Source organism: Neltuma alba, unplaced genomic scaffold (genome assembly GCF_004799145.2).
Source record: "Neltuma alba isolate B1F8T4 unplaced genomic scaffold, ASM479914v2 tig00006419_pilon, whole genome shotgun sequence".
In the NCBI taxonomy this organism is placed as follows: Eukaryota; Viridiplantae; Streptophyta; class Magnoliopsida; order Fabales; family Fabaceae; genus Neltuma; species Neltuma alba.
In genome coordinates, this window is record NW_021634459.1 from 4,438 (window position 1) to 18,653 (window position 14,216).

Below are 14,216 nucleotides of genomic sequence, written 5' to 3' on the forward strand. Positions count from 1 at the left end.
CAGAGTTCCTTACTTCCACGACTTCTTACAGTTTTCATTTTCAATTGCTTCATACCATCTCTGGTTCTTAATATAAAAATTAATTGAGTAATTTGAATATATTAATAAAATTAGTTGAGTTAATTATTTATAATAAATAGGTGTTTTTTTTTTAAAATATTCTTAACAATCATGTATTAGTTAAAACTATCATTTCATGAAACCTTTGATATATAACTATTACAATAACTATTTTTTAAAAAAAGATAATATAAAATATGAAATAGATTAAATCTCATATTTACAATAAAATTAAATATCAATCTTATATTGAATAGTGAATGTAATATTGCATTTTTGTGCCAACTCATATTCGATCACATCATTTGAAACTGGAGATCACATCTACGTTGTGTTGGTTATATTGCATTTTTATTTTTATTGACCTTTCAGGCCACCCGTTGTCCCGCACATTTTTTTAAATCCAATTCAGGTGCAATTAGGGCGGTTTCCCGCCATAAATTATTGGACCAAAGTAAGATTCAAATATTAATTTGCTCACTCTGTGATTTATTTGACCTGTGGCTAGACCAAATGATATTGGGTTAGCCATCAATACATCGATTCTTACAATTTCAAATATTCTTATTGTTCTACAATAACCGGGCCATAACCAAGTCATTTGTATATGGATCAACAAATTAAATAATCAAAACTTTAAAAAAAAATTATGCTTAAAAAATTTAAAGATTAAGTTATGATCAAATCAGAATCAAAATCACACGATTTAAATATTTAATCGTTTGATTTAAAAAAAAAAAAAGCAAACAACCAGCATTTATTTGTAATTGCAGAACTGGACAATAACGCAGCAAAATTTTTAAAAATAACAGGAACCTTGTTCTACCTCTGATTCTTAATACAATCGTTAGTTAATTAATCCGAGTAAATTAAAAAAATTAGTAAAAGTTAATTATTTATAATAAATATGTGTTATCTTTTCTAAAATATCCTTGCTGATTAAGTATATTAGTTAGAATTACCATTATTATAGGAACTACTTTAAAAAAAATAAAATAATAAGAGACAAAGTGAATTCAAAATCTTATATTTAAAATTAAAATAAAAATTAAATGAGTTTTTATATTAAGAAGTAGATGTAGTATTTTTTATTTGAAAAATAAGATGGAAACATCATTGATTAATTAAATGAAAATTTTAAACACGACGCATGTTTAAAAAAGCCAATCAATCATTTTGCATAACTCACTTGTTCACTTTCCAAAGTTATGTCAATTACCAAAAATGACGTATTACTTGGACGGCAAGGCATAACAAATTATTTTTAGGAGAGATAATTTACTTTACTTATTATGAATTTTAAATAACTAATTTATTAATAATAAACAATTAGTTACTTAAAAATAATATAGTTTTAGTTTTAAATATGTCTTTATAATAAATGAGAAAAAGAATAAAAAAATGTATGGAGAAATGTAATAAAAGAGTATGACAAATGAGGAAAAAATAAAACTAATAATAAAATTAAAAAATACATTAAATGTTTAGATAAACTCTAAATTGAATTTTATAAGATATTTCTTCCGCTCTTCTAGTCCTATATGCGAGCTTTATTTTGAGAGAGGGCTTTGGTCCAAAATATAAACTTCATTTTTGAGTTTGTTTGAGTATATATTACTTTTTTTTCCTATTCTGTTTTTAGTTAACTGCATTTAGTACTTTCTGTATCTAATTAATATTACTCTCATATATTCTCTTTTTCTTTTTTTTTTCATTTATTGCCTTTCTCATTTATTCTCTTAATAAATAAATACAAATTTGAAAAAAAAATATTTATAGCCTATTTATTATTTTAAACTAATTTAGTTGTTAGTTCTTTAAACATGATTAGCTTATTGGAACTCATATATAAGACGAAGACCGTAAAGAGTAGATCACATACCTCTTTAAATTTGAAACTGATAAATAAAGCAAGGAAATATTAAATTGTGTTGACTTTTTTTTTGGGCCAAGATTAAGTTGTGTTGAATTTATTGTATTCTTCCGATCCTTAATATAAAACCCATTTAACTAATTTGATTAGATTAAGGAAGTTAGGTAAGTTAGTTAATTATAAGAAATGTGACACATTTTTCCTAAAATACCATAATCATCTTTCTTAATACCCCATCTCCCTCTTCTATTTGATTATGGTTGACGGAGTATCTAAAGGGGTAATTTAAAGAAAATTGATAAATATGATAAATGAGTCTTATATTTAGAATCAAAATCAACTTAATAACTGAATCATATATTAAAAATCAGAGGAGTAATACACTCCCGTTGCTTTTACAAAACCCGCCGGGTCTCCATGCTAAAACATGCAACATATATTTCTGCTAAAAGCATGTAATACTGTATACGTATGAAAAAGGAAAAAGCAGCATCAAATATTTTTATATTATTTCTCATTTACATCTACAAATTTATTCGTGGTTTTTTTAAATTTGGTGCAGTATCAATTTCTTTGTTTACTTAATCACTCCTTTTCTTATATTCAAATGAACAGTTGAAATTAATAATTTTGGCTTCTTTTATTAAATCATTAACAATTTTTATATACGCATCAGAAAATTGAAAATTAGGCGGGATTGCACCAAATTTGATAAACCATGAATAAAATTATACCATTAAAAAATTAGAGTGTTGTGTACACTTTAAAAAAAAAACAGATGAGAGTATTGGGTATACTTTTATTTTAAAAAAGTTAACATGCGCTGTTTTTTAACCTGAGTGGTTAATTGAGGTGTACTTATATCCTTCAATTGAAATTAAATGAGCACAGAGCACGGTCAACTTCTCGTTCGAAATGTACGTACTCCCATACAACTCACACGTTATTAAATGAAATGCTAGTATTATTTTATCTGATTTTGTGTATCTTTAATTGTAGTGATATATAGTATTAATGAACAACAAGTTAGTTGGAATGCCATCACATGACTTGGACACCAAGTATTACAAGTATATTATTTTCAAAAACAAAAACAAAAAAAGAAGAAAGGAAGGAAGAACAGACCCTTTTACCAGGTATAAAAATAGAAAGAGAATGACAAATTAACTGTTTAGATTCAAATGGATGAACAAATGGTTAAAATGAATAACATAGTCATATCATGAAAGAAATCAAGTTAAAAAAAATTTTAAGTTATACCTGATAAGGTTTCAAATAAAATAAATCAGTAATAATAATAATAAAGTCAGAAACTGTAATAATTAAAATTAAAACATACTACCACTTTTTTGCCAAATTGTTTGATATTTTGGGGGGAAAAATAGAAAGAGAAAACAGACACTTTTACCGGGCCAAACAGTCCACATGTCGTATGGCGGAACGGCTTTATTCGCAAATGCGGCGAGTCGCATGCATCGGACTCACCGGAATCCGCGCCTTGGTCCCCCTTTAAGATTCCTATTTTCACTTTTTTTTTTTTTTGAAATTTAACAGCAACGCTAGTTTAAATTAGTAAACTTTCTTTCTTAATGAACCTTCCTAAAATTTTTATAAATCCCGCAAATCTGCAGTGTGAAATAAAAGATCCTCTTAGTATATATACTCGCGATTCTTGCGTTTTGACTCTGCTACTTCTCCTCGACTCTCCTTTCCTCTCGTTCCTCCCGTGGCTCCTCTTTATTTCGCCATTGATGCGCAAATTTTACTGCTTTCTTCTTCTTCACTATGAAAGAAACTAAGATAATCACGAACAAGTTTGTAAAATCGGAGTTTCTCAATGGAGCTCCGAGGATTGTTCGGATCAGTGTCACCGATCACTACGCGACTGACACCTCAAGCGGCGATGACGAAGATGAACGCTTCCAACCCAGAAGAACGAGGAGGCTCGTTAACGAAATCAGAATTGAGAAATGCTCCAATTTCTCAGCGAACAGCGAGGCTCATGGAGGAGGTACGAATACCTCTTCTTCCAAGCAGAGGTACAGGAACAACTCCGGTAAGGCCCTACCTGAAAAGTCCAACCAGGTCGAGCGGAAGGTCAAGAAGTACCGCGGTGTTCGACTGCGTCCCTGGGGCAGGTGGTCGGCGGAGATCAGAGATCCGACGAGTAGGCAAAGGCTGTGGCTGGGCACTTTCGACACGGCGGAAGAGGCTGCCATGTCGTACGACAGGGCAGCTATCCGTATTAAAGGTCCGAATGCCACCACAAATATTCTCCAACCACCGCTTGAAACTGCCGAACCCGTCGAGGAATCCGAATCAACCTCAATGAACAACACTGTCTTGATTAAAGAGCCTCGTGCCTCTTCCCCAACCTCTGTCCTGAGGTTTCAGCCTCTAGAAGAACCCAAAACAGAGCCCAGAGAAGCAGAAGCAGAGTCATATTTTCGAGACAGTAATTTATTGTTCTTAGATTCTCCATTTTCTACCCGATATTCAGAGTGTGAAGCCCCTCTCCCAATGTTCTTCGACCAGTTCACATCAAATGATAACTTAAATTTCAGAGACAGTCCATTCCATCTTGATCAAGATTTTGAATCCTGTAAATGGGACGTAGACAGCTACTTTCAAGAGCAAGACAGTGCTGAGAACTGGGTCTGAGACGGACAACTAAATCATCATCCGAAGGCGAAGTTAACAGGGGAGGATTGAACAGCGATGAACTAGACTGAAGTTCGATGTTTTTCTGCAGTGTGTAAAGAAAATGAGCATGGTGCGATGAGTTTTTTTTTTTTAAATTTGGAAATTAATTTTTGTTCTGTAAGAAAAAGTTTTGGTGTTAATGTATTTTGATTTGGAAGGTACGGTTTTGTAATTGGGGGCTTTTTGTTAAGTAAAGTGATTAGCAATTTTGATGTTAATGCAATGAATGGAGATCGGAAAAAGGTGATGATTACGGAAGTAATGCAAATAGTGCGGGGTGATGGGGTTGGTGCGTAACGAAAAAAGGATGGGTTTGGTGGGAGGGATAGATATTTTGTGTGAGGGAATGGGATAGACATGTGCCAAAAAGCGAAGTGAGGAGAGAGAGAGAAGAGAGAGAGAGATAAAAGCAGAATTGTTTTCACTATTTCACGATCTACGGTTTGCCACCTTTGGCACTTGACAGCCGCACATGCTGCATCTTCGTCTTTAGGAGGGTCAAACCTTCTTTATCGCGGACAGCCTTTATATATGTTCTCTTGTGGTTTCAGTGGCCTAAGTATCGCTTTCCTTCTTTCACTTACTTATCTGCAGATTTTAATTCCAGGAGTTGGGTGGGTCTGAAGATTTTGTTCCAATGCTCATGATATTAGAAATTGACAAAAAAATGGATTCATTATTCACTTGTTGATCCCTAATCATGAATATTAGTATGCTCATTGGGCCCTAGTCTAGCTACTTGGTGATTAGAAAGGTTATGCGCTGCTCCAACTTGCTTTAAATCGAGTGATGGGGTTTCAACAATAAAATCCTACTGTACGATGTTGCAACTACTACCTGGTTAATGAAGCTCGTAATTGTAATGCAACATGGTTATTCTGCAGAATCCCCGTAATAAGAAAGACGAGCTAAGGTTGTCGTGGGCATTAAAGATATGTGGAACCCAGAGATGTCGTAACGTGGAGAGTCACAGGGAAGGTTGATCCCCGAGACTAATACAGTAATAATACTTGTCGGCAGAGAGCATGGAGCATGACTCTGCACTAATAATCCCTGTGTGAGCCTCCTCTTGTTTTTTCCTAGACACAAAGCAGGGCAGTGCCAGCTAGTTGGGAGCCACCACTTTCCCACCCTCTAACCACCCTCTTTCTCTATTTTTCTCCACCTCCGTTATTAGCACTACGCTTTGATAATGATATACTCTCTTCGATCTTACCACAAAGTGAATATTATATTTAGGATCGGAGGCAAAATATATAATTTTAGCAGAGCCCGCATGCGATGGACCATTTCAACGTGTTACCCCTCTTTCTTCTATTTTCCTCTTCTTGAATCATTCCCCTTTAACAGAACTAAATACAAAGAAGTGTCTTAAAATTATTAAATTAATTTAAAGTCTCAAGAGATCTCATTACGGGAGATTTTATTTATTTAACTACCAAATTGTTTTTGTTTTTTTGTAATAATTACCGCAACTGATATTCACAACTTATGTATTACATTTTTATGATACGTATTAAGTTGTTAATGACTATTTTTTTAGTTGTCAATACATATTACAAAAAAAAATTATTAATTAAACAAATAAAATCCCTTACAATGAGATCTCTTAAAATTTTAGATTAATTTGATTATTTCAAATGACCTTTTGGTATTTAATTCTCTTAGATAAGAGTTAATTCCCCTTTTTATTATATGTATATACCGCCGGCTTCAACTCAATATTTTTCTTTTCAGCGAACCAAAACAGAATCTCTTCTTCTTTTTTTTTTTTCCGGTTGCATTTGTTACAGGGGGAAAATGAGGGGAAGGGTTGGCCCTTGACGGACAGCTGCACGGCGTTGTCCCTCGAAAGGACGCACGGAAAGGGTCTTACTGTCCTTTACACATACATATAGCGCACAAACGTGTGTGTTTGTCTATGTAAATGCAAGCTTGGGGTTGGCCAACAAAAAAATAAAAACAAAGAAAGAAAGAAAAGCACCTTGGGGTTGGTCACAAAAAAATAACAACTGCTCGCTCCTTTTTTTGCATTTATTACGGGGGAAAATAAGGGGAAGGGTTGGCCCGTGACGGATACGTATAGCTAAATGCAAGTTTGGGGTTGGTCACAAAAAAAAAAGAAAAAGAAAAGGACAACAACTTGGAGGATTTGCAGATTTAGCAGAGCCTTTGTCTGATGCATGTGTATCTTTCAGACCATGACATTCAAAAATCACAGAGAAACTTGCATCACTGTCTTTTGTTTGAAAAAGTGTCCCCCAGCTTTACATTTATTCCCTGCTCTTCCCTTGTACCTCATCTCTCAGCAGTAACAGCATCAAAAATAAATTTGTAATTTACCACAGTAAGAGTGTAAATAAATGGCGCACAACCTTTTTTTTTGTTTTTAATAAATTTTTTTGTCTCTGGCTACTTTGAATGAATCAAATGTTTGTTGTCTGTTTAAATCCAGAAGTAGATGGCCATGACTACTCCTTTGTTTACTATTATTGGTGGCCTTCACAGAAACACCTGCATAACAATTAACCTGACCTCTTGTTTTATCCAAAACAAAATAGAATTCCCATATACAGGCACTGCAAGAATAAATTGAAAAAAAAATTGGTGGGAATATTATTGACCATAGACCTAAAAAACTTGAGCTTATAGATTTTTTCATTGTTTTCTCTTTAAGAAAATTAAGTAGTGGCAGCAAAGATCTGTTGTGGACGACAAAAATAAAATAAGAGGGTGTTTGGATATTCCCGTAATCACTTTTCAGAAATACTTTTTCACAAATCGAGACAAACTCCTTCACATATTTACTTCGTATACTGTAAAAACACTTTTGAAACTATGGTTTTGATCTTACCCAAACACTCTTTAAATGAACCGTGTTTATGAATCAAGGTAGGCTCTTCCTGGCATTTAAAAACACGACATTGTGAGAACTTCAGGTTTCTCATTGGGTTGCAAAGTTGTATCCAGGAGATGAAACTTAATTAGAAGACCTGCGTATAGTATTTGAAAACGCCAGTGAGTTTTTGATTTGAAGAATAATAGTAGCTTTGTTTTGAGAAGTGAAATGTAGTTTCCAGATTTTGAGTATTGGAATAGAAAGAAGAGAGAGAGCCATATTCGGAGGCTTACGCTTTTGCAGTACAACTGAAGGATGCTACGTACGAGCGGCTGTCGGTCGAAGTGTGTCGGGGGCAGAATAGCAGAGAAGCCATCCAACTTGCCCTGACACCCCACCCTTTTCCAGCCACATGTTAAAATTACTCATTCTTCATTCTAAATCAGAAACTAATATTTAGAATTTACTACTATAAGATTTTGCATTTAGAATGATACTACGTAATAAATATTATTAAAAATAATCACAGATGATTGAGCAGCGTTGAAACGAGCGAGCAGACGTCGATAAACGGCAATAGCAGAGGAGAGGGGGGGCCTGCCCCTCCAACAGGGATCCAGCTTCGCATCTCCCCTGCCACCCTCGCTTTGTCAGACCCAATACGACATGCCATTTATTATCGTTTCAGTTCATTGAACGCTTTCCAACCCCCAAAAAAGAAAATCACCAACGAAAGAAAAGAAAAAGAGGCACACGAGATGAGATGGGTCCTCACAAGTGACCACTAAAAAGGTGTTTGGCAAAATCAAAACCTAGGTTTCAAAATCATTTTTCCGCAAAACGAGGTAACCTCCTCCACATATTTACTTCGTAATCCGTAAAAACACTTCTAAAACCATGGTTTGGTTTCTATCCAAACACCCCCTAAGTATCCAAGTGACAGCACTTTCGAATAAGGTTCTAGACTTGAAACGAGCATTCGCATGCGTGTGTTTAATGGTATGAAATAAGGGAAAAAAAAAGGGCATGTACTTTTCTACTAGAGTTAATTATATTCAAGCTGTTCCAAAGGTAAAGCATCTCTTCTGACTGGAATTTAAACTTGGGTATGTCAAGTTGAGGAATTCACTAACTTGAAAAGAGGTGATGAGGTGATAGATCATGCGAAAGCTAGGTGGCTTCATGATCAAGTCAGGAGTCCTGTGGGTTTGAGCCCATCTAATATCCTAATGGGCCCTAGTGGGCCAATGAAATCTTGTATGGCTATCAACCCCAGAAGAAATACCATCATTTTTTAATGGAGCGTGTTGCTTGATTCCTGACACATGGTCTCCCCCAAGACGTGTAGGGTCCACCAGGCCCATTTCACCTACCCCCCAATTCACTAGAGGGCCTTTTCTTTTCTTTTTCCCCCCTTTTTTGGGGGGGGGGGTAACCACTAGAGCGCTGTTTCTGTTTCAAATGAATGGGGATGGTCTCGTGCTAATATTACGTTATTTCAATTTATCGTTTGGATGGGGAGGGAACAGATTATGCGCTTCTGGTTCTGATAAATTTTCTGTTCGGCATTATTATGGGGCCCAACGAAGCACGTAGATAATTATTTTGTTGCCTTTTGGTTAAGATTGTCATTGCCCTGCTGGTTGGGAAAAATGCGTTATTGGCCCAGCATTAGGGGCTGACGGTGAGACGTTTGGGCCTTACCGTAGGGCCCATTCATTAACCCAAAAAGTTGTGTAATGGTCTTAGGCCCATTTATATGATTTGGGCCTCCTCGTGACTCTTTTTAATGAATTTTTGTGAAGCTAGGGGTGACATACGGTGTTTCTGCACAAATGTCCCAAAAATGGTTTTTATTCACCGTGACGAGTTTTTGGTAACATGGCGAGTCATATCTTGCATAATGTTAGCTCTTGTTTTTAATATAAGATTTTATTTAATTTTTATTTTGGTATTAAATATAAGACTCAAATCCACTTTATCTCTCCTATTTATTTATTTTTTTCCAATATAGTCCCTAATAATGGTAGTTTTAACCAATAAGGATATTTTAGGAAAGACAACACCTATTTATTATAAATAACTAACTTAACTTGTTTTCTTAATTTACTCAAATTAATCAACTAGCTCTTATATTTAGGACCGGAGATAGTATATTTCTTCTTCTTCTTTTTTTAATTAAAAAATGATCTATTTATATTAATAATATTAAACAAAAAACATACAAATAAAGGACAACATTAGGATTGGAAAAATATAGTTGATGTTGAGTTTCTTGCAAATACAGGGAATCCACTTGTCATAATTCCAGGATCACAAGCATATAATTTTTCAAAAAGAATAATGTGAGTCGCGTGTCTCCTTATACTGGACACTCCAGAGACAATGGAAGTAGAAGAGAAGGAAAAAGAAGGCTAATAAAGAAGAAATGGGGAGAAGGAATTGCTAAAGCACTTAGTCAAAAAGATACAAAAGAAATATTATTATGCAGATTTATGATATATGAAAGCACAATATGCTGTCCATGATAAGTAGTACTCCTCCGGTTCTAATTATAAGACCCAATTGATTTATTTGAGGAGATTAAGGAAGTAAGTTAAGTTGGTTATTTATAATAAATAAGTGTTGTCATTCCTAAAATATCTTTGCTAATTAAGTATATTGATTAAAACTATCATTATTAGAAGGATTATCTTGGAAAAAATGCATAAATATAAGAGATAAAATGGATTGGGGTCTTATAATTAGAACCAAATAAAAAGTCAAATTGGGTCTTATAATAAGGACCGGAGGAGTATTATTTAAAGTTTATGTATAATATCAAATTTTTTTTATAAATTCTATATTACAACCGGATATTTCAAGTTAAAATATGCGCACAAGCATAGAAATCAAGAGATTATTATGATGCAATGACTATTATTTATTAATTATTTATCAAAAAAGATGGGGAGAATATTGCCAAGAGGAGAAAAAAATAGAGAAATTTGCCCACCGTTAATGGCCTTGACATTATATTTAGGACATGCATTTTATTATGCTATCGTTATCGTTTTTAATTATATATTTTTAAAAATCATTCTTGTCGTGTAAAAGTAGGAGAATTTTTTGTTCTGTTGTGAGGATTTATTTATGTGAGACTCATTTATATAATTTTGTTTGAATTTAACAAAATAAATAAATATGTGCAATACTTTAGACTTGTGAAAGCCAACACATGCAGCCACATATGAGTACACCTCATGAACATGTTAGGTTATTCATATAAAGAGGCATCATTAGGGGATGTTGGCTTCAGTTTGTGGGGTTCACGACGGCTAAGCACCAAGCAACTTCATCTTCCTATCAAACCTCACCTAATGAAAAGGATATATATATATATATATATATATATATATTCCTTCAGTTTTAAATATAAGACCCTTATACTAGTATGTATAAGAGTCTTATATTTAGGACTGGAAGAGTATACATATATTTTATCAACGATGTATTAGTTATACAATTTTATGGATGTTGTTACTGAGCCTTCTTAGAAAAGAATAAACAAATTAGGCGGTACTTTTCATATTTAAAACAGAAGAATTTGAATGAAGTGCCTTGTAAAAAAAAATAGTCTCAATAATAATAAGTGAGAAGTTGTCATTTTCTATACTTAAATTTATTATTACAAGTTGCTCTATTATTATTGAATTTTTTTAATTATGTTTTTTGCTTACGGCTTTACAGCAATTTGCCCCACAAACCTTTTGAAGAATGAGGGGTATTATTCAATAATTTGATCTATTAAGTTTTTCAAACAATTAAGCCATTTGATATACAAAAGATTATTTTTTAAAACGACCCAATCAAATAATGTTAAATTACGAAAGAACATTGGTTCATAAAAAAAGATTACTCACTTAAAATTGTACAATTCATGTCCATTTAATGAGAAGTTGTATTCAATTTTTTAGGATTCAACTGACTTTTTTTCTGGTAAATTAAAAAAAAATATATAGAGCTGCACAACCGGGGGGGCGGGGAACAAAGAAATGAGAAGCATGGAAACAGGGTATATACTATATAGTGGCGTCCTAGATATAATAAAGTAGAGAAAAGCAAGATGTATGCAGTAGACAGAAAAGAAAAGTGAAAGCTGGCAACAATAATAATATCCCAAACTTGAAAAGAAAGAAATGAAACAGAGGGTTGGCGGTTTAATTTCATTGATTTAAGCGGTGGGGTTCTTAAATGAATTAGAAGGAGAAGATGAATTCAGATTTGCAGAGTCTGATAGAGAGGGCAAGCGATTTGCAGGAGAAAGTAAATGAAGAAATCAACAGTCCCAAGAAGAAGAAGAAGAAGAACAACACTTCTGTGGGCTTCTGCAATAAGTATTGCTGTTCAGAAGATGAAGAGAAATGGCTCTGCAAATTTGCAGATGCGCCATTAATATTTGATGAAGAAACCCAGAGATTGATTGGCCTGAGAGATTCTTTAAAACAAGTCGAAGACATGCTCATTCACTTGCAGGTAACCCCATTTACTACAACTTCGTCTTCTTCCCTTCATAATAAACCCATCACTGCTTTCTCTTTCATTCACTCATCACTCCATTGTTAATGTACCTGTGAAGCGCAGAAAATGAGGGCATGGCACTTTATAAACAGGCAGGTTGCAGAGAAGCAGGTAGAAGAAAGCAGAGCAATTCTGATGGAGAAAGTATCAGATTATGGGGGAAAGCCACATAGCGTGATCAATGAATTGAATTCAAGCTTTGGCAATGGAAGATCTGCTTTTGCTGGTTGGAGATTGAACAAGAAGAAAACCAACTGTTTCTTACTTTGTTGCATGAAATTTCTGTTTCCTCTTCCAGAAACGTGGCAGGGAGTAATTGGAGGAGCTGCTAAAGTCATAGCAGCTTCCATTACTGTTTCCTCCACAGTGTATTTCTGCAGAAGAAGGCCTCAATATTGCAGATCAAGCATAGATATCAGAAACATTCCGAATAGCCACCTTGATGTTTTCAAAGGAAGAGGGTGATCTCCATCAATACTTTTTTTTTTTTTTGGGGAGAATTATATAGGCATATTTGACACGAGGCACTCGTTTAGATTCGAGTTTTGTTACATCGTGGATATGTGTGTAATTTATTTGATTGTTTTGCTTCAAAGATATTTCATACATTGTATTATTACAGTTTTTTTCTTCTTTAATTTCTTTTCTAAATGAATGACCTGTACTTCAACTTTTCTTTCTCTTCTCGATATATGCAGACTTCCTCTGTTATTTTTTTGGCCATAAGTATATAATGTAAGGGTGTAGAATTTTTTGCATAGATTTTTTTTAATTCAATGCCCCCTCCCCCAAAAAGGTTAACTATGAACATGATTTCTCGGCAGTTAAAGTGTGTATGGGCCTGGTGACCTTAGGTGCCCAGTCCAATACTTCAAATTGGGCCAAATTGGGCCTACTGGTTGAACTGGAAACTGGTGCAATATCCAAAAGCAATAGACTAATAGGGAAGCAGGAGACTGAGAATCAGTCAAGAACGGGCCGTGGCAGAACCAATCACATATATATTATTTTTATATTTATTTCTTTATTCTGTGAATGGAATCTTTTGGTTAACAACCTATATTTAAGGATCTAATTGTTGATAGAAGACAAAGATATTGTGTAATTCATATAGCCGATGTCATATAATGAGATAAGGCTTCTTGTTATTGTTTGTAAAATGTTAATTCATGTTTATAAGCTACAGGGTAGAGCGCGCGCAATCTGATCATGAATTTCGAATGGAACAATTATGGGTGGAGTGTGAGCAATTTGAACAATCGTTATGCAGCCAAAAAAAAAAAAAATTGCCTACAACACGCAGAAGTCCCGTTTAGCTAATTATCATATAAATAATAATAATAAAGACTACAGACTAATATCAATATGAAAATTAACGCCACCAAAAAATAATTTGGCAGCCCATAAAGGGATAAAAATGTTAAAATTAACTAAGAAAGTGAGAGATACAAAGTAATCAAAAGAAGGAAGAGGCGTCAAGGGGGTGAATGAGGTATGTGAGGATCAGAGCCACAAGCATCAAGAAGTATGCAATCCCTTGGTCTATGGCCGTTCCTGAATTCACAAACAATATGAACAAAATTATATCAACAAATAAATTATATATGGTTGGCGGGAAAAAAATATATAAACGAATTGAGAAGTAAAGAGACATAGTAAATTCAAAAGTTTTTTTTTTTCTTTCTTTCAATTAACACTACATTTTATAAAACTTCCTTCGAATAGTATTTATAAGAAACCATAATTCACAAGAAGTCAAAATCCCAACAAAGGCCCAGAGATAAGTCAAAATCCATGACTGAAAATAGTTTCAAATTCTTCAGAAGACGTTCAACCGAAGACGGAGTGAACTTGTACAAAGGAATGAAGCGAAAAAGTGAAGTATGAGAAAGCAATGATTAATGGATCAAACTGTGAGAAAGCATTGAAGAAGTTGAAGAACAGATCAGAGAAGAGAAATAGAAATACCATCACTGGAAGGAGAAGGAGCAGCGGCAGGAGAGAGGGATTGCGCCTCACCAACAACAACAGAAACGGAGAAAATGGCAAATAAAAGACTTAAAACTACGAGAAATGCTCTCAACGATGCCATTGGATTTGGATTTGGATTTGGAGACGCTGAGGGATTTGCAGTGTGAGAGCGATGGCGACGATGAAGAAGAAGGGTTTTATTGAAAATAT

The 14,216-nt window shown here is 34.1% G+C and overlaps 3 protein-coding genes across 3 annotated transcripts; 2 read left to right on the plus strand and 1 right to left on the minus strand.

Moving 5' to 3' along the window:
* Positions 1-3,654: 3,654 nt before the first annotated feature.
* On the plus strand, positions 3,655-4,879 carry LOC114750364 (ethylene-responsive transcription factor ERF069). The gene has a single exon (XM_028938948.1). It carries the CDS (start codon positions 3,719-3,721, stop codon positions 4,592-4,594), a length of 876 nt encoding a protein of 291 aa, XP_028794781.1. The 5' UTR covers positions 3,655-3,718; the 3' UTR covers positions 4,595-4,879.
* Positions 4,880-11,713: 6,834 nt separating this feature from the next.
* Positions 11,714-12,630, plus strand: LOC114750313 (uncharacterized). The gene is made up of 2 exons (XM_028938880.1): positions 11,714-11,990; positions 12,099-12,630. Exons 1-2 carry the CDS (start codon positions 11,727-11,729, stop codon positions 12,498-12,500), a joined length of 666 nt encoding a protein of 221 aa, XP_028794713.1. The 5' UTR covers positions 11,714-11,726; the 3' UTR covers positions 12,501-12,630.
* Positions 12,631-13,395: 765 nt separating this feature from the next.
* On the minus strand, positions 13,396-14,210 carry LOC114750311 (arabinogalactan protein 20-like). Its single transcript, XM_028938879.1, has 2 exons — positions 14,004-14,210; positions 13,396-13,589 (listed from the first exon to the last, which is right to left on the minus strand). The coding sequence occupies exons 1-2, from the start codon at positions 14,125-14,127 to the stop codon at positions 13,492-13,494; spliced, it is 222 nt and encodes a 73-aa protein (XP_028794712.1). The 5' UTR covers positions 14,128-14,210; the 3' UTR covers positions 13,396-13,491.
* Positions 14,211-14,216: the final 6 nt, after the last annotated feature.